Below are 14,022 nucleotides of genomic sequence, written 5' to 3'. Positions count from 1 at the left end.
ATGTCTGCTGCTATTCTTAGCCCCTTGCCAGGGGCGCAGTACTTACGTCTTCAGCGTTCCAGAGGTCATCAGCTCGGTAACCAGCACGATGCATCTTTTGCCTTTTGCACAGGATTCCCAGAAGTCATAAAACCTCACAATGTTTGGGTGCTGTAGACCTTTCAACATTTCTGCTTCCTCTTTAAATCTCTGCCTCTCCACTTTTGTGAGTTTTCTGTCCTATAAGCCGAAATGAGACATTGTTAGCGACGGACAAAAATAAAGGCTCGGCATTGCCAGGGCATTCAGAATTTTAGATTTGTTTTATGCTAGTGTCAAGAGCAATTATAAAATCTTTTATGTAAGAGAGCAGCAGCGTGTATGAACTAGGGCACTCGGCCTAAATCCAGTATCAGGAAGACAAAGAGTTGCCTGTGCTACGCCATGCTCATGACAGCACTAATATTTCAGGCACCATGAACACACCCGTGGCGTGACGGGTCAACCCTCAGCTGTTTCTCCACGTTTGGGTGTTGTGAGGCTCCTTATCCAAGGGACTCATATCCACAGGATGTCATTTCCAGGTACAGATGTTCTCACAGGCAGCACCCCAGGCTCCCACCACCCCCAGCTGCCCCTGGGGTGCCCTGGCACAGAGCACCAGCGGAGGTCCCTGCTCACCACACTGGGCTCTACAGCCCATCCTCTCTACTTCAGGCTGAATTAAAACCGTGTCACTCTCCAAAAAACCCCAAACACATCCATTTTTCTATGTGTTTGCTGTGCTGCTTCTTTTCACAGACTTTTCCCTTCTTTTTGGTAACGGAAGTATTTCCAGCTGTCCTTCAGCTTCTTTCATAGGCTGCATATGCACGGAAATTCTTTAGATTAGAAATGTGAAAATGTCATGTTCTACTACCCTGGTTTTCCTAGAGAATTTCAGGGCATTTTCCACAAGCTCCAGGCTGTGATGTGACCCTGCCCAGCACAGGCAGAGCCTCTCTGCCCCCTCCTATGGCTCAGGAGAAGCTCTGGGGCTGCCTGGACCTCCCCAGCACATGGAGAGCTCCAGGAGGCAGCCTGAACACTGGCTCTCACCTCTTAGGATGATTAAACAGAGGAGCAGGGGAGTTCCACCTCAGACCCCACCATCATTCCTGCCTGGTTTGCCCCCCTTGGCCAAAGCACTGCCCACCCCTGTCCCAGAAATGCAGCTTTGGGATCTTTAGAAGGTGCTCTTACTCAGAAAGCCAAAGGCTCACCAATCACCAAGATCAGTTAGTTCATATTTTAACCTCAGACTCCTTCCTTTTCTCAGGTCCCTTAGGCACATCTGTACCAGCTGCACTCCTGTGTAGAGTGAATTAAATGGGAACACAGCTGACTTGTAGCCAAGATGCAAAAGGATCAGCCACTGCCATTTCCACAGCCTGCCCTCACCCACAGTCCCAGACAGCTCCAGATGGGAACGAGAATTCCCATGGCTACAAACGAGTCAGCTTCACACGGAGACCTCATCAGAGGAAACACAGGGCTGGAACTGTGATTTGGCTCTTGGTGGATGACAAAACCCTGCCCCAGTGCTGTGTGTGCATGCGAGGAACGTTCCCATTGGTACTGGGGCTGCTCAGGGCATTCTGTTCCCTCCGAGATCCGTGGAGCAGCCCAGGGCAAACCCTGCCCAGGCAGCAGCAGCAGCAGCAGCCCTGGGGCTGGGCAGTGCAGGTGACCTGGCCTGGATCCCCAGGGCAGCCCCACAGGGACAGCAGCACACACAACACCCACGGCCAAGCCAGGCAGCACCTCTGCTGCTCTGCACCAGCTGCCTTTTTCTAAAGAAGAAGAAAAAAAAAAGCCAACAAAAACCAACAGAAAAACAGGCTGTCTAACGAGTCAGGCAAGAAGAGCCACAGAATAGCTCTCAAATCCATCACTTCTTCCCTACTGCTGAGTTTCCTTCTAATTTAAAACCTGTAGAATAAATCAGACGCACTGCTGTTAGGAAGGAGAAGGAGCAAGTCCCTGTGCAAGGCAGGAAGAGCAGAGTGGGAGCTGGCAGAGAAAAGGAAAGGTGGCTGCATAGATCCAGCACATTCGCAAATACTTTCCAATTAAAAAAAATAATAATACCATAGTCCTTGACTCTCGTTCCCAGGTTTCTGAGCAGTGTGAGAATTTTTCCACTGCTATGCTACTTTATTTGTAACTTCTAAAACTATCCTTTAGCAGACAACCATATTCCGTATATCCTACATTTCACGAGCAGGATCATTTTGGCAACTGCAACAAAGTGATTCTGGAAGGCAAATATGTGTTTTATTTGTAATTACAGCAGAAAAAAAAAATCTGGATTCTTTTCAGACTGATATGTGAGCATTGTTTTCCAGCTGGAGAGGCAAGGCCAGGGCAGAGCAGCCAGTCCTGTGGCTGCAGTCCCCACCACGGGAGGGGTCTCTGGGGCCATCGAGGCTCAATCAGCCTCCTCTGAATTCCTGCAGCCTGAACCTGACACATGAGTCGCTGGCAAAAACACAAGCTGATTCTGAAAGGGCTTCAGGGTCGAAGTGTTTTCTGCTCTGAAGCAGCAGAAACACCTGTTTAACTGCATGACTCACTCAGGGTTTCACCCAAACCCAAGAAACCTTCACTGGGGTCACAGACTCATTCCGCATCATATAATCCACACAAGGAAAAATGTCCTCATCCTGAAGCTAAGGGTGCAAGCCTGAAACAAGCTCCAGGCATTGCATTTTAAGAAAGAGAACAGGATTGTTCGGAAAAGTCATGACAAAGAAAGGTATTCACACAGCCATGGAATAGTTTGGGTTGGAAGGGGCCCTAAAGATCATCTGGGTATGAGGAAGAACTTGCTCCCAGTCAGGCTGGTGGGGCCCTGGCACAGGGTGCCCAGAGCAGCTGTGGCTGCCCCTGGATCCCTGGCAGTGCCCGAGGACAGGCTGGACATTGGGGCTTGGAGCAGCCTGGGACAGTGGAAGGTGTCCCTGCCATGGCAGGGGGGGGACAAGATGGGATTTAAGGTCTCTTCCCACTCAAACCAGTCTGGGATTCCATGAATTTCCGATTAGCACTTTACAGCCTCAATCCTGGTAAATCCCACACTCACTTAAACTGGATTAACACAATGTTCGCAGCAAGAAGATACAAAGAAGTGAATATCCTACCTATAATCAAATTTCTGCTAATCTAACACATGTATGTTCTCTGCTTCTCCCTACTCATCACAGCCAGGGGAAAAAAAATGCCTCTCTGTTAATATAAAATTTATAACTTCATTAAGTTCCTTATGGGGAACAACAGCAAAGACAGGAATTAATAATATAATGTGTTAACAAAAGGAAAGGGAAAACTTACGAATTAAATTTCTGGAATGGCACCCAAACTAACAGCAGGAACATGTTCAGTTAGTCATCCCCAAGCATCATTTCCTCCAGGTTGTAACATATGGGCTCTGACTAAGGATCTGAAAATTACACAAGCAGGAGACTGGCTTTCACCTGAGCCTTCTGAAGATTTCCAAGATTAACAAACGAGGTCAAGTTTCCTGCTTAATTCCTTGCGAGGAGGGAACAGATTTGGGCATCAACTCCACCCCCCACCATGAAGAAAGGGGGTCTTGCAAAGAAGACTACATACATTTTTCACATTTAATGCCCAGAACTGTGTAGGAGCAGGGTCTGGAGCACAGCTGTTGCAAACTAGAAAGTTGTGCTGCTCTGCAGTTTCACAGAATTTTAAAAATTTTCTCCTTTTAGAGTCTTGAATTTTCACTAGTGTTAAAAAATTTTAAACTACTTTAAACACTTGAATATCTTACCTACTTCCTGGCCTAATGATTTCTGTGTCCTTAGCCTATAAATACTGTTTTCTTGAGAGCTTTGTGTTGTGTTTTGTTTTTAAACTCTCAGACTGACACAGCTGCATTTACTGCTGGTTATTTAATTTTGTCTCATTTTGAGCAGATGAAGGCCTGACTGCAAGGCAAGCAGGAGCAGTGGGTCAGAACCGAGGGCACGGCTCACCTCCATCACACAGAAGCCTGACCCACACTGGTGATGAGGAAAGAAAAACCAGAGGCACTTCTGACCCAGGGACAGAAATCAAACACCTACACCAGCAGAATGAACATCTGTTCAGATGATTCCATTCTCACATCTGCATTCCAAGTGTGTATTTTTGCTCATGTAGCGCAACCGCTCCTCTGATCAGAGATGGCCTCAAGGGTGAAATCAGCCATGGGACCCACTGCCAGCTGTCTCCTGTGGAACTGTCAGCTTCCCGTGGATTCACGGGCAGCAGCACAGCTCTGCTCCCATGTACCAGCCCCATGCCTTCAGTATCATCCTGCCTGTGCCATAAATGTTTAATAGCATCCAGGACCTTTCATTCCCACACCCAGTTATAAGCACTTATCACTTTATCCTAAAGGATAAAATCCCCTCTCTGTGAACAAACAGCAGATGCCATCAGACAACTTGCAAATCAAGAAAAAAAAATTTTTACAGCTTCATTCCCAATCAGAATCCAGCCAACATTCTTCCCCAGTCAGACATCCTCGGTGAAGTTACAGCCTGCTATTTGTCACCAAAGCCCAGGGAGAACTCATTTTCTAAAGGCATAAAAGCAGTCCTTGTCCCCATGGATACTCACAATTCAGTGAACAGGAGCTATGGAACAGGCTGAGGAAGATTTCTTATTTGCCTGAGTCATTGCTAGAAATCTATGGAAAATCAGGAGTTTAATTCAGACCTTTATGGCTAAATTTGGCACGGCAGAAGAGGCTGAGCGTGCTTTTTTTGCTGGATGCAATCATAGCTTGCTGCTTCTAAATTGATTAAGGCACATCTCAAAGCCTTAGAGCAGAGGAACACTGGGATTCACATCTTCTGCTGAACCTCAGAACTTCAGCAGCTCATCCTGCAAGGGCAGGGGGAAGGGGAGTCCATACCCCAAACCTCCAACCCCAAAAGAGCCACAAACACACTCAAGAAATGCAACACCATGGACAGAACATGGGTTTCAGAGGCAAAAACCTCCCAACACCACAGGCAGAGTGTGTTTTACAGGTGAAAACCTCCCAACAAAACCACACCATGACAACCAATGCCTAAACAAAAGAAGTTCTTGTCACGAGCAATTAAATTAATTTCAGGTAGCACCTCCTTAATTACCAGCGCTCTACATAAGCTTGTGATTGCAGATGAAATACCAAAACAGTTCTGACTTGCCTCACAAAACATCTTTTAGAAAGGAAACTCTGAAATCAATGTGCAAAAAAAGCTCCACGACACCAGACCCCCTCTGAAAGGAAAAAGCCCTAACCACAAAGAAACCACTTCAGGCATGTCATGAGAACCTGGTGCTCCAGTATTTTCTGGAATCCCTTCTGAGCCCAGCATTCACTGAAGTTTAAGCAACAATTGGTTGTGTTTTTAAAAAGCGTTTTGCTTCACCTACTTCCCATAACCCACAAACCCAGTAACCGGGCAGGTAAATCACCCTCACTCCAGGGCTGGACTTGTCAGCATAGGAGGGATCCTCCAGCCCCACCCGGAGCCTCAGCCCTGGCCTGCCCCACAGCAGGAGTGGAGACAGTCATTTCAGTGCTGCTGCCTAAAAATCACCTTCTGAGAGGTGGAAATGGGGGAAGGAACCAGAGACAACACCCTGCCCTCCAAGGGCCGTTTCCCCGTGTGCTGTGACCTTTAAAACCTGTCTCAGCAGCAGCCCAGCAGCAGAGTGCTCCTCCTGTGCTGGGAGGAGCCATCCCCTCTGTGCTTCTTCCACCTTCCCTCCTTACCCTAGTTTGCAAAGAAGCTTATTGTACAGGTGTGAAATCCCCTTATATTTCCTGGTCTAGTGGAAGGTCATGGGGTAGGACGATGACCTCTGAGGTCACTTCCAACCATTCAAGGGTTCTGTGATTCTCTTTGCTGTGTGTTGGCTATACACACACGGTATTTTTCTGAAAGAAGAGACAAGCCACCCCTTGCCCACCAGAGAAACCCCACCGCACTCTGCAGCTGACAGGAGGCACCAAAACTGTTGTTACTTACCCAGTGTTACCAAACAGCATGCACACACTAATGCTCCTTGGCCCCTGAGCTTTGCCAAACAAAATCAGCACACCACGAAGAACTAGCAGAGCAAGCAGAGTTTAACTTTGCTCTGGCAAATTTAATCTTGGGGCAGCACTCCATCCTGCCTTTTTAACAAGAAAACAGCATTTTCATCCCATTATTGCTGCCATTTCTCTTCTTGTTAAAACCTAGTAATTGCATACGTCAATCTGTAGAACACTCTTCAAGTGAAATATTCTTACCAGTGAGTTAACCATAGTCCACCAGCACCCCAAGCAGGCAATGGGGCGCTCAGTTGGTCTGAGGTCATGGTTTAGGAATGGAACTCCCCATTTGGTTCCCCCCACTGAGACTCTCCAAGCCAAACACTGCTTTCTCTTGCTCCCCTGCCCTCTGTGGCAGGATGGACAGTAGAACATGGATTTTCTGCCCTCGAAATGAAGCCCTTGGACTGTGTTGCATTTGTCAGTGAACCCCAGGCTAGGCAGCCTTACCAATCCTACAAGATACCCATGGAACAGCCCTTCAGGCTTTGGGATGACGTCCCTGAAGGGTGTCACAGTCTTCAATTACACATTAAGTACATTTATTTTAGGAAACTATCTAAAAAAAGTTCAAATTAGTAAGAAAACCACCACCAGCCCACAAAACACCCCAAGACTCCCCGCAAAACCAGACAGATGGAATAAAGCGTAGGCGAGATTTTCTGAGTTCCTCAAATCATCTTTCCTACACAGCCATGGATATACCTCTAACATGGCCACTCTTCTAACAAAATCACCTTATCTCACATAAAAGCAGCACTAAAAAGCCATTTCTCACTTGATTCTGTGCTGAGCCCTGGAGAGCTGAGCATGAGGAGATCCCCTTGGTCACAGAACTACAGAATCCGAGTAGGGAAGAACCCACAAGGATCATTGAATCCAACCCTGGCCCTGCCAAAGCACCCCAACAATCCCAGCTTGGGCATCCCTGGCAGCACTGTCCAAACCCTCCTGGAGCTCTGGCAGCCCCGGGGCTGTGTCCATTCCCTGGGGAGCCTGGGCAGTGCCCAGGACCCTCTGAGGAAGAACCTTTCCCTGAGATCCAGCCTAAACCTGCCCTGGGCACAGCTCCATGCTGGTCACTCAGGTCCTATCATTGGTCACCACAAGGAAGAGATCAATGCCTGCCTCCTCTCCTTCCCCAGGAGGAAGCTGCAGACCACCATGAGGTCTTTCATCATCACCATCATCAGTCTCTCTGGCCAGAGCTGCAGCAGCCACCTGGAGCTCTCTGTGCAGGAGAACATCTTGTACCATCCACGTGTTTCAGCACCCCAATGACTGCAGCCTCATTGAGCTGGACATATTTTTTATCTTGTTCCCAGTGAAGAGCTGTCCTGGTGCCAGGCAAGCATGGAAAACCTGCCCACACAGCCCTCAGTGTGAGTTCGGCATATCGGAACTTTTCACATCCCTGTTTCCACAAAACACGTAACACTGACCAAGTTCATATGTGCCTTTATACAGACATGCTGAACTTAATTATACTGAGGGACAGGAATGTAAAATAGCTGGAAAACAGAAAATCGATGGGGCTTTGCAGAGATCCTAATTTAAACTCTAACAGTGGCTCAATGGATCCTGGAGAGAAACTTGCTCAGTTCTTCCCTCACACTGTGGCCTGCTGAGCCTCCTACACCAAGTCATTTAATGCTTCTGTGCCCACATTTTGCATTTCTAAAGCACACAGAAGAAGGATAGGGAGTTCCTCAGAGCACCCTGGAGATCTCTGCAAGAGCAGCACCCTAACCAGCAGTATGGAGAGCTCTTCTCATCCCAATCTGCTCCTAGTTTTAGCCAGGGACTTTGGAGGGGAAATACAGGAAAATATAAAATAATTAGTTTTTTTTGTTTTGGGGAAAAAAAAAAAATCCTTGCAGAGGGCCATATAATTGCAAATACCCAACTCCCCAGGAAATGTCCAAGGCCAGGCTGGTCGGGTCTTGGAGTGACCTGGTCTCATGGAAGGCGTCCCTGCTCATGGCAGGGGTGGAATAGGATGAGCTTTAAGCTCTCTTCTAACCCTAACCATCCTGTGATTCCATGACCCTATAAATTCCTGCACCTGCAAAGTCATGAGCCCCAGAGGCCCTGAAGCTGCTCCAGGAACACTCTGTTCTTGTTGCAGCCTTGCTCCACAGCACACAGCACCCAAGAAAGGATCAACAGCTCACTGCTGCTGCTGGAGGTAAAACTCAAACAGAAGAGTGGGAAGAATACAGCGTGGAGACAAGGAAAAAGAGAGCAGCCCAACTGCTATAACAACTCAAGAGACTGGACAAGTATTCCTTGCAAAGCTCCGGGAAAGTGAGGAGAGGGACCTTTCACTGTCACAAAGCCACTCTTCAGATTGGGGTATCCCAGCTCCTAAATATTTAACAGAGCTCTGTGTCTGGAGTTTGGAAATGCATTTCTTGTGAACCTTTCTAAATGCTGAAAGGAGCTGTCACTTCTGGTGCATTCCTAACACCACTTGACAACCTGTTAGAAAACACTCCAAGGCAAATGCTGCACTCCCAGACAGGACACATTCATCACAGCCTCCCATAATGGTTGGGAATTAAGCTGAAAGCATCCCATTTGTAACAAAATCGTTCCTTTTTTCTTGCTTTTGCCTCCTGCAAAGCTTGACATTCTATAGCCCTGCTCAAAAGAATAACAGGAGCTTGTCAACTAAAACACACTAATAAGTTACATTTTTAACTCCCCATCCCTTGGACAGCAAGGCACGAAAGGGTAACATCAACATGGGTATGTGAGAAACAGATCTGGGCCATTTTCCAAGGGGATTATATGTTTGGGCTGATAGATATAATAACATTGACATAATAAGCTCAGATATCTGCAATGCATTTGCTGCACATTAAGAATTATAATGAAACAGAAAATATCTGTTTGCATAAATTAATTAAAAATTGGGTAAGCAATAAAAATACACTTCCTTGAGGAAAACCGTAAGGAAAGGCAGCAGAGCTGCTCTGTAGGCTCCTCTGGATCACTCCAGCAGCTCCACACCGTTGTCATGCAGAGGCCCCAGGGGTGATGCAGTGCTCCAGGTCCCCTCAGAGCACAGCAGAGGGGGAGAATCCCCTCCCTTGACAGGCTGCTGATACAGCCCAGGAGGCAGATAGTTTAAGAATACTCAAAAGGTTTTCAAATGGGAGAACTAGGTTATTGGACAGAGCTGCCTGCTGGTCTGAGCTTCATACTCTGATTTCATGGAGTGGTGCAAGAACATAGTGTTTACAGAGACTATCTGTCAAAAAGGGTTTGCTGTGTGTTTAATCACGTATTGTTTCCTACATTCATAAAACCCAGTACAAGTTAGAAAAACATACAGAAACCTTCCACTCCCCGTTCTCTCTCTGTCCTCAGCTGACAGGACAAAAATGCAAAAGCTGACTTCAACTCCCCTAAGAGGGGGATCTAGAGAGATGCTGCTGCTCTTGGCTACCTTGACATGCACCTATGCAAAGCAAACAAAAAATCCTTTCCATTTGGTTGCTGTTTGACTTCAAGCACACCAACAAGGTACAGTGGAACTGAAGAACTCATCCCCAGAGAAATAGCCCAACAGAAGGATCTGCCCTCTATCAATTTCAGTAAACAAACAGACTAAAAACTAAACATCCAAAGAAAAAAACAGTAGTGCATACACATATCATGTTAGTTGGACAGAAAAGCACTTCATTTGGTTGCTTGGATTTGGCTTTTGTTTTGGTTTTTGGGGTTTTTTTTAACGAAATTGCACTGCCAGCAAAATGTAGGATTGAAGAACCACCTTAAAATGGTTCAATCCATAAATAGCATTACTGGTACCGATTTTCACTACAAAGTTTTTGCTGTAACTATTTTTTTCTTGAAGATGGACCCCTTTGCTTGGTAAAATTTTTTAAAATCCAAAACACAGCATCATGAAAAACATGACTAGAAGTTTGCAGAAATGACCTGGGAACTGTGCCTAGTTGCCATGTGACTTTAAAAGGTTTTGTAATTATTTTTTTAACTTTACAAAATCCAGGTACTTCATCTCTCCTCAGAGGCTTTTCTATTAATAAAGACCAATCAATATGCCCATTTATGATTGCAAAGACTGGTCTCTCCGAGGTCCCTGTGATTGCATAGAATAAAAGCTTTTTCCTGCTGTGAAACAACAGCTTAATTACTAGTGAAAGAGAACCTGCAATTGGAGTAAGACTTTTTTAATCACCAGCAGTAATGGACGCTCACTGTACGGAATTTAAACCCTGGGACTGTGTTTCCCACAGGATTTGTGACAGGTGAGTACATGAAAGGGCTTCAGCAGTCAACAGGTTATTGTGCAGCCTTGGGGAAAATGGTACTTGTAGAGAAAAAGGAAAGCACAGATATCTGCAGCATGGGCTGGAAAAAGCAAGCAGGGGATTAACCGTGTATCTCCAGTACCTGCCTCACCCTGGGAAAAAGAAAGGCTGTAGTATAGGACCTTGCAGGAAACAAGTCCTTTCTGAATATTGCAAAGGAAATGCAGGTAAGACACCATGATAAATAGCACAAGGCATGAAAATGCCTTAAAAACTTACATAAGAGGGCAGGGCTGTCTTTAAAACTCACTGGCACATTAAAACCCGAGGCCACACGCTCACTTGCCATGGACTGTACCCAAGTATGAGGCACACACTGCAGTTTCAGTCCACCTGAAGTCAGGAACAGCAGTTTGAGCTTTTCCTCACAGCTCACGCTGAAGTGTAGTTGGGGAGAGGTACTGAGAAAGCTCAGAAAGCACAGTTTAAACAAAAGGGGCTGGGGTTTTTTTGGGTTTTGTGCCTTTTCTTTTTTAATCACTATGCGATTTGGCAGCTGTTTATCCTCATGTGCACACACCGCCAATGGGCTTCACTCCCTGAAAGCTGCCAGGGATTTCTGGGCCTTCATACTCCTTTCCAAACAAAAGTTTTATTACAGATACTGTGCACTGCCTTAGTGCTCCCTCCACATCCACACCAGCATCACAAAGGGTTCCACAGATGCTAATTTTGCCAGGTCACAGTTCTGCAGGAGGAGAGAGATGCAGTGAGAAATGACCACCAGCCTGGACCCAGCTTGGTGGTCCCTCTGCACACAGGTCCATCCCCAGAGAGGCAGGGACGTCAGCCTGAGTCCCCTGTGAGCAGGCTGGAGTTGCTGTGCATGTTCAGTAAATTAACACACCCACACCTGAGGCTGGGCTGAGCTCAGCCTGCCCACCCACCTCAGATCCCTGCCAACCACACGGGGAGCCCTGCAGCTCCTGCACAAAATGTACACACTCATCAGGAGGAGATGCCCATGGCAATCTGGGCATTTCACAGCACTGCCAGCCTCACAGGAAATATACAGGAGCCCTGTTTCCTTCCTCCTGGTGGTAACCATACCTCCAAGCTCTCCAGTGCACAAATCACTCCCTGTCAGCAAGCCAGGCAGCACCAGATTGGACACACGACACTCCTCTGACTAAACACCACTTGCTCCGTGTGCCAAGGAACCCCTGCACTCACAGCCAGCCAGCACTGCTCTCCAGAAGAGCACCAGTGGAAGTGATTCATGCCGTTATTAAATAATACTGCTCATGCTCTACTAACAGAAGCACAAGGACCCATTTTTGGTTACAAAAACACTGTCAAGGTCCACTGGTTTAATTTTATCCTGAAATGGGAGCATACGGAAAATGGTGCCCTAGGGAATAATGCTGTTCTCCTCAACAGATGTTCTTGCCAAAAGAAACATTTGGAAGGAAAGCAGGTGTGATTGATGAGATGGTTCACAACTGTAAACCTTGGCCACAAGAGCAACACCATGTCCATTTCATTTTGGGCTATATCAAGAAGGAAGAAAAGCAATTATATTGCTGTAACAGAAAGTCAGGAAGGGAGGAGGGCAAACACACACTCATTCTGTGTCCTTATAGAAACCATACTGTGTGTTGAAATAATGCCTAGTAAAAACAGTAATAATTGAATAATCTTTCCAATAAAGCGTTATTATTTCACAAAAAAGCCCCTTCAACATAATGATACTACAGCAACCAATTTAGAGCTGATTTACCACTACAAGAAATCAGATTAGTTCCTCTTTTGTTATTACTACTGTCTCTCTTTACCAACCTTAAGTTAATAACCAACGATTTCTTCTAGTCTATTTACTTGGTTGCTTCACTAAATATGCACTGAGCCAGGAACAGACCTACTCTCAAGAGATGAGGTTTTGTGGAAAAACGAGCATTAACCTCAGTGTTTCAGCCTCAGCCAAAACAGACACATTAATACCTCACTGCTTTTGAGATCTAAGTGCCGCATTTTTTCTCTGCTCCGACCAAACCCCACCACGTGTGCTGTGACAGTATTGACACCTTCAGATTGTGCTGAGCAGGAGGCAGCAAGGAACTCGATACAGCATCCTTGGGAAGATCCTGTTCCTACAAACAGTGACCTTGGCAAGTGCTCCCAGACACAGCACTTCTAGAACGTATCAAGAGAAGGCTCCTTCATTCTGCAGGATTCTGTACCATGTTCAGTTACCCTTGCAAATTAAATCATAGAAACACTGGTTATAAATCTCTTTTCAACCCTGTCGCTAAAAAAAAAAAAAAAGAAAAGGAAGAAGAATCACCACTATTAGGCTATTTAAAAATAAGACCAGAAAGACAACAGGAAACATCAACATCTACTGGGAACACCCTACCATCACTTCCACAGCTGTTAAGATACAGCTTTAAATATTAAAAATGTTTACAAATTAAAGTGGGGGGGAGTTTAATCTTTCTCTTTCTGAAGTTTCCACCTTGCACCAGTACAAGGTGTGGGATGAAACCTCAAGATTTTGACAATATGTTCCTGATATTTGAAAAAAGAGACAGGCAGTAGCTCAAGGTCTTAGAAGAAAGAGCTGCTTCTTGTGGAAGGCACCTACGTGAGAACAACCAAGGTGAAGTGCAGGACATGCCAAACAACCAAACTTGTTCATAAACTTAGCAACCTCCATATGAAAACAATTAGAATTCTTGCCATGTCACTGCTAAAGCAAAGCTGTGCTAAACCTTTACTCCTCTTCCTCGTATAGTTTGCTCGAAGCCAGTCCTTCTATAGCCAAACTCATCCTCCAGCCTTCACAGCTCTCTTCCTTATGGTGCCTCTCTCCCTGCCTTTGCCTTTCTACAGAGTTATTACAGACCTCTTGGCTTGCCAGGCTAACTGAGCTGAGTGAGGTCCAGCCTTGCTGTAGAGGCAAGGTTCCCCTTTCATTTACTCACTCTGATGGCCCTTCACGACATGGTCTTTCTTTTTGAAGACAACTGCACCCAGTCAAGTCCCTGCTGCTCTCAGGTGCTCCATTCCTCTGCAGCAGAACAGGGACCATTTTTGTGGACTGGCTGTAATTTGCAGTTATGCACCATAAGCCTTACACAATCTCAAACCAGTTTAACCCACTGTTTATGAAATAAATGCAAACAGAACTTGCCAACATCTCAGTTTAAAGACGAGATGACAATTCAGTTTAGGCCAAATTTACATTATCCATGTGCTGGTTGAAATAACAGTGCTCACAGGACTGGCCATATCAGTATCAGTGCAAACCTTGTGACACTGAGTGTGTGACCAATGCCACGGGACATTGGAGTAAGAGAATTGCAGCAAGTGGATCTGGAAGTCACCAGGAAATACCACCAGTCTGCTCCCCTGCTCCAAGACAGGAGCACCGATTTTTAAACTATTCCTGACAGACCTGCACACAGTTCCAGTGAGCCTGCCTAAGGAGTATTTGTCAGTGCCTAACTGCTCATGGTTAGAAAGGTCTCCCTGTTCTCTAACCTACACGTCATTAGCTTCATTTTGAGCCCAATAATTATCTGCCTGTACGTGGTGGCCATGGAGACTCATTCACTC

General features: G+C 46.1%; 1 protein-coding gene across 6 annotated transcripts in view; it reads right to left on the bottom strand.

Moving 5' to 3' along the window:
- WNK2 (WNK lysine deficient protein kinase 2) overlaps positions 1 to 14,022 on the bottom strand; it is an 89,195-nt gene that overhangs the window by 60,378 nt on the left and 14,795 nt on the right. For all 6 annotated transcript variants that reach the window (XM_066195718.1, XM_066195720.1, XM_066195719.1 and 3 more), the window contains exon 2: positions 47 to 219. In XM_066195718.1, the coding sequence (XP_066051815.1) occupies positions 47 to 219 (173 nt within the window). The remainder of the gene's footprint in view (positions 1 to 46; positions 220 to 14,022) is intronic.

This window comes from Chamaea fasciata, unplaced genomic scaffold (assembly GCF_029207755.1).
Source record: "Chamaea fasciata isolate MVZ Bird 193981 ecotype frontalis unplaced genomic scaffold, bChaFas1.0.hap1 SCAF_13, whole genome shotgun sequence".
Taxonomy (NCBI): domain Eukaryota; kingdom Metazoa; phylum Chordata; class Aves; order Passeriformes; family Sylviidae; genus Chamaea; species Chamaea fasciata.
The sequence above is the reverse complement of the archived record's forward strand: the minus strand, read 5'-3'. Positions and strand labels throughout refer to the sequence as shown.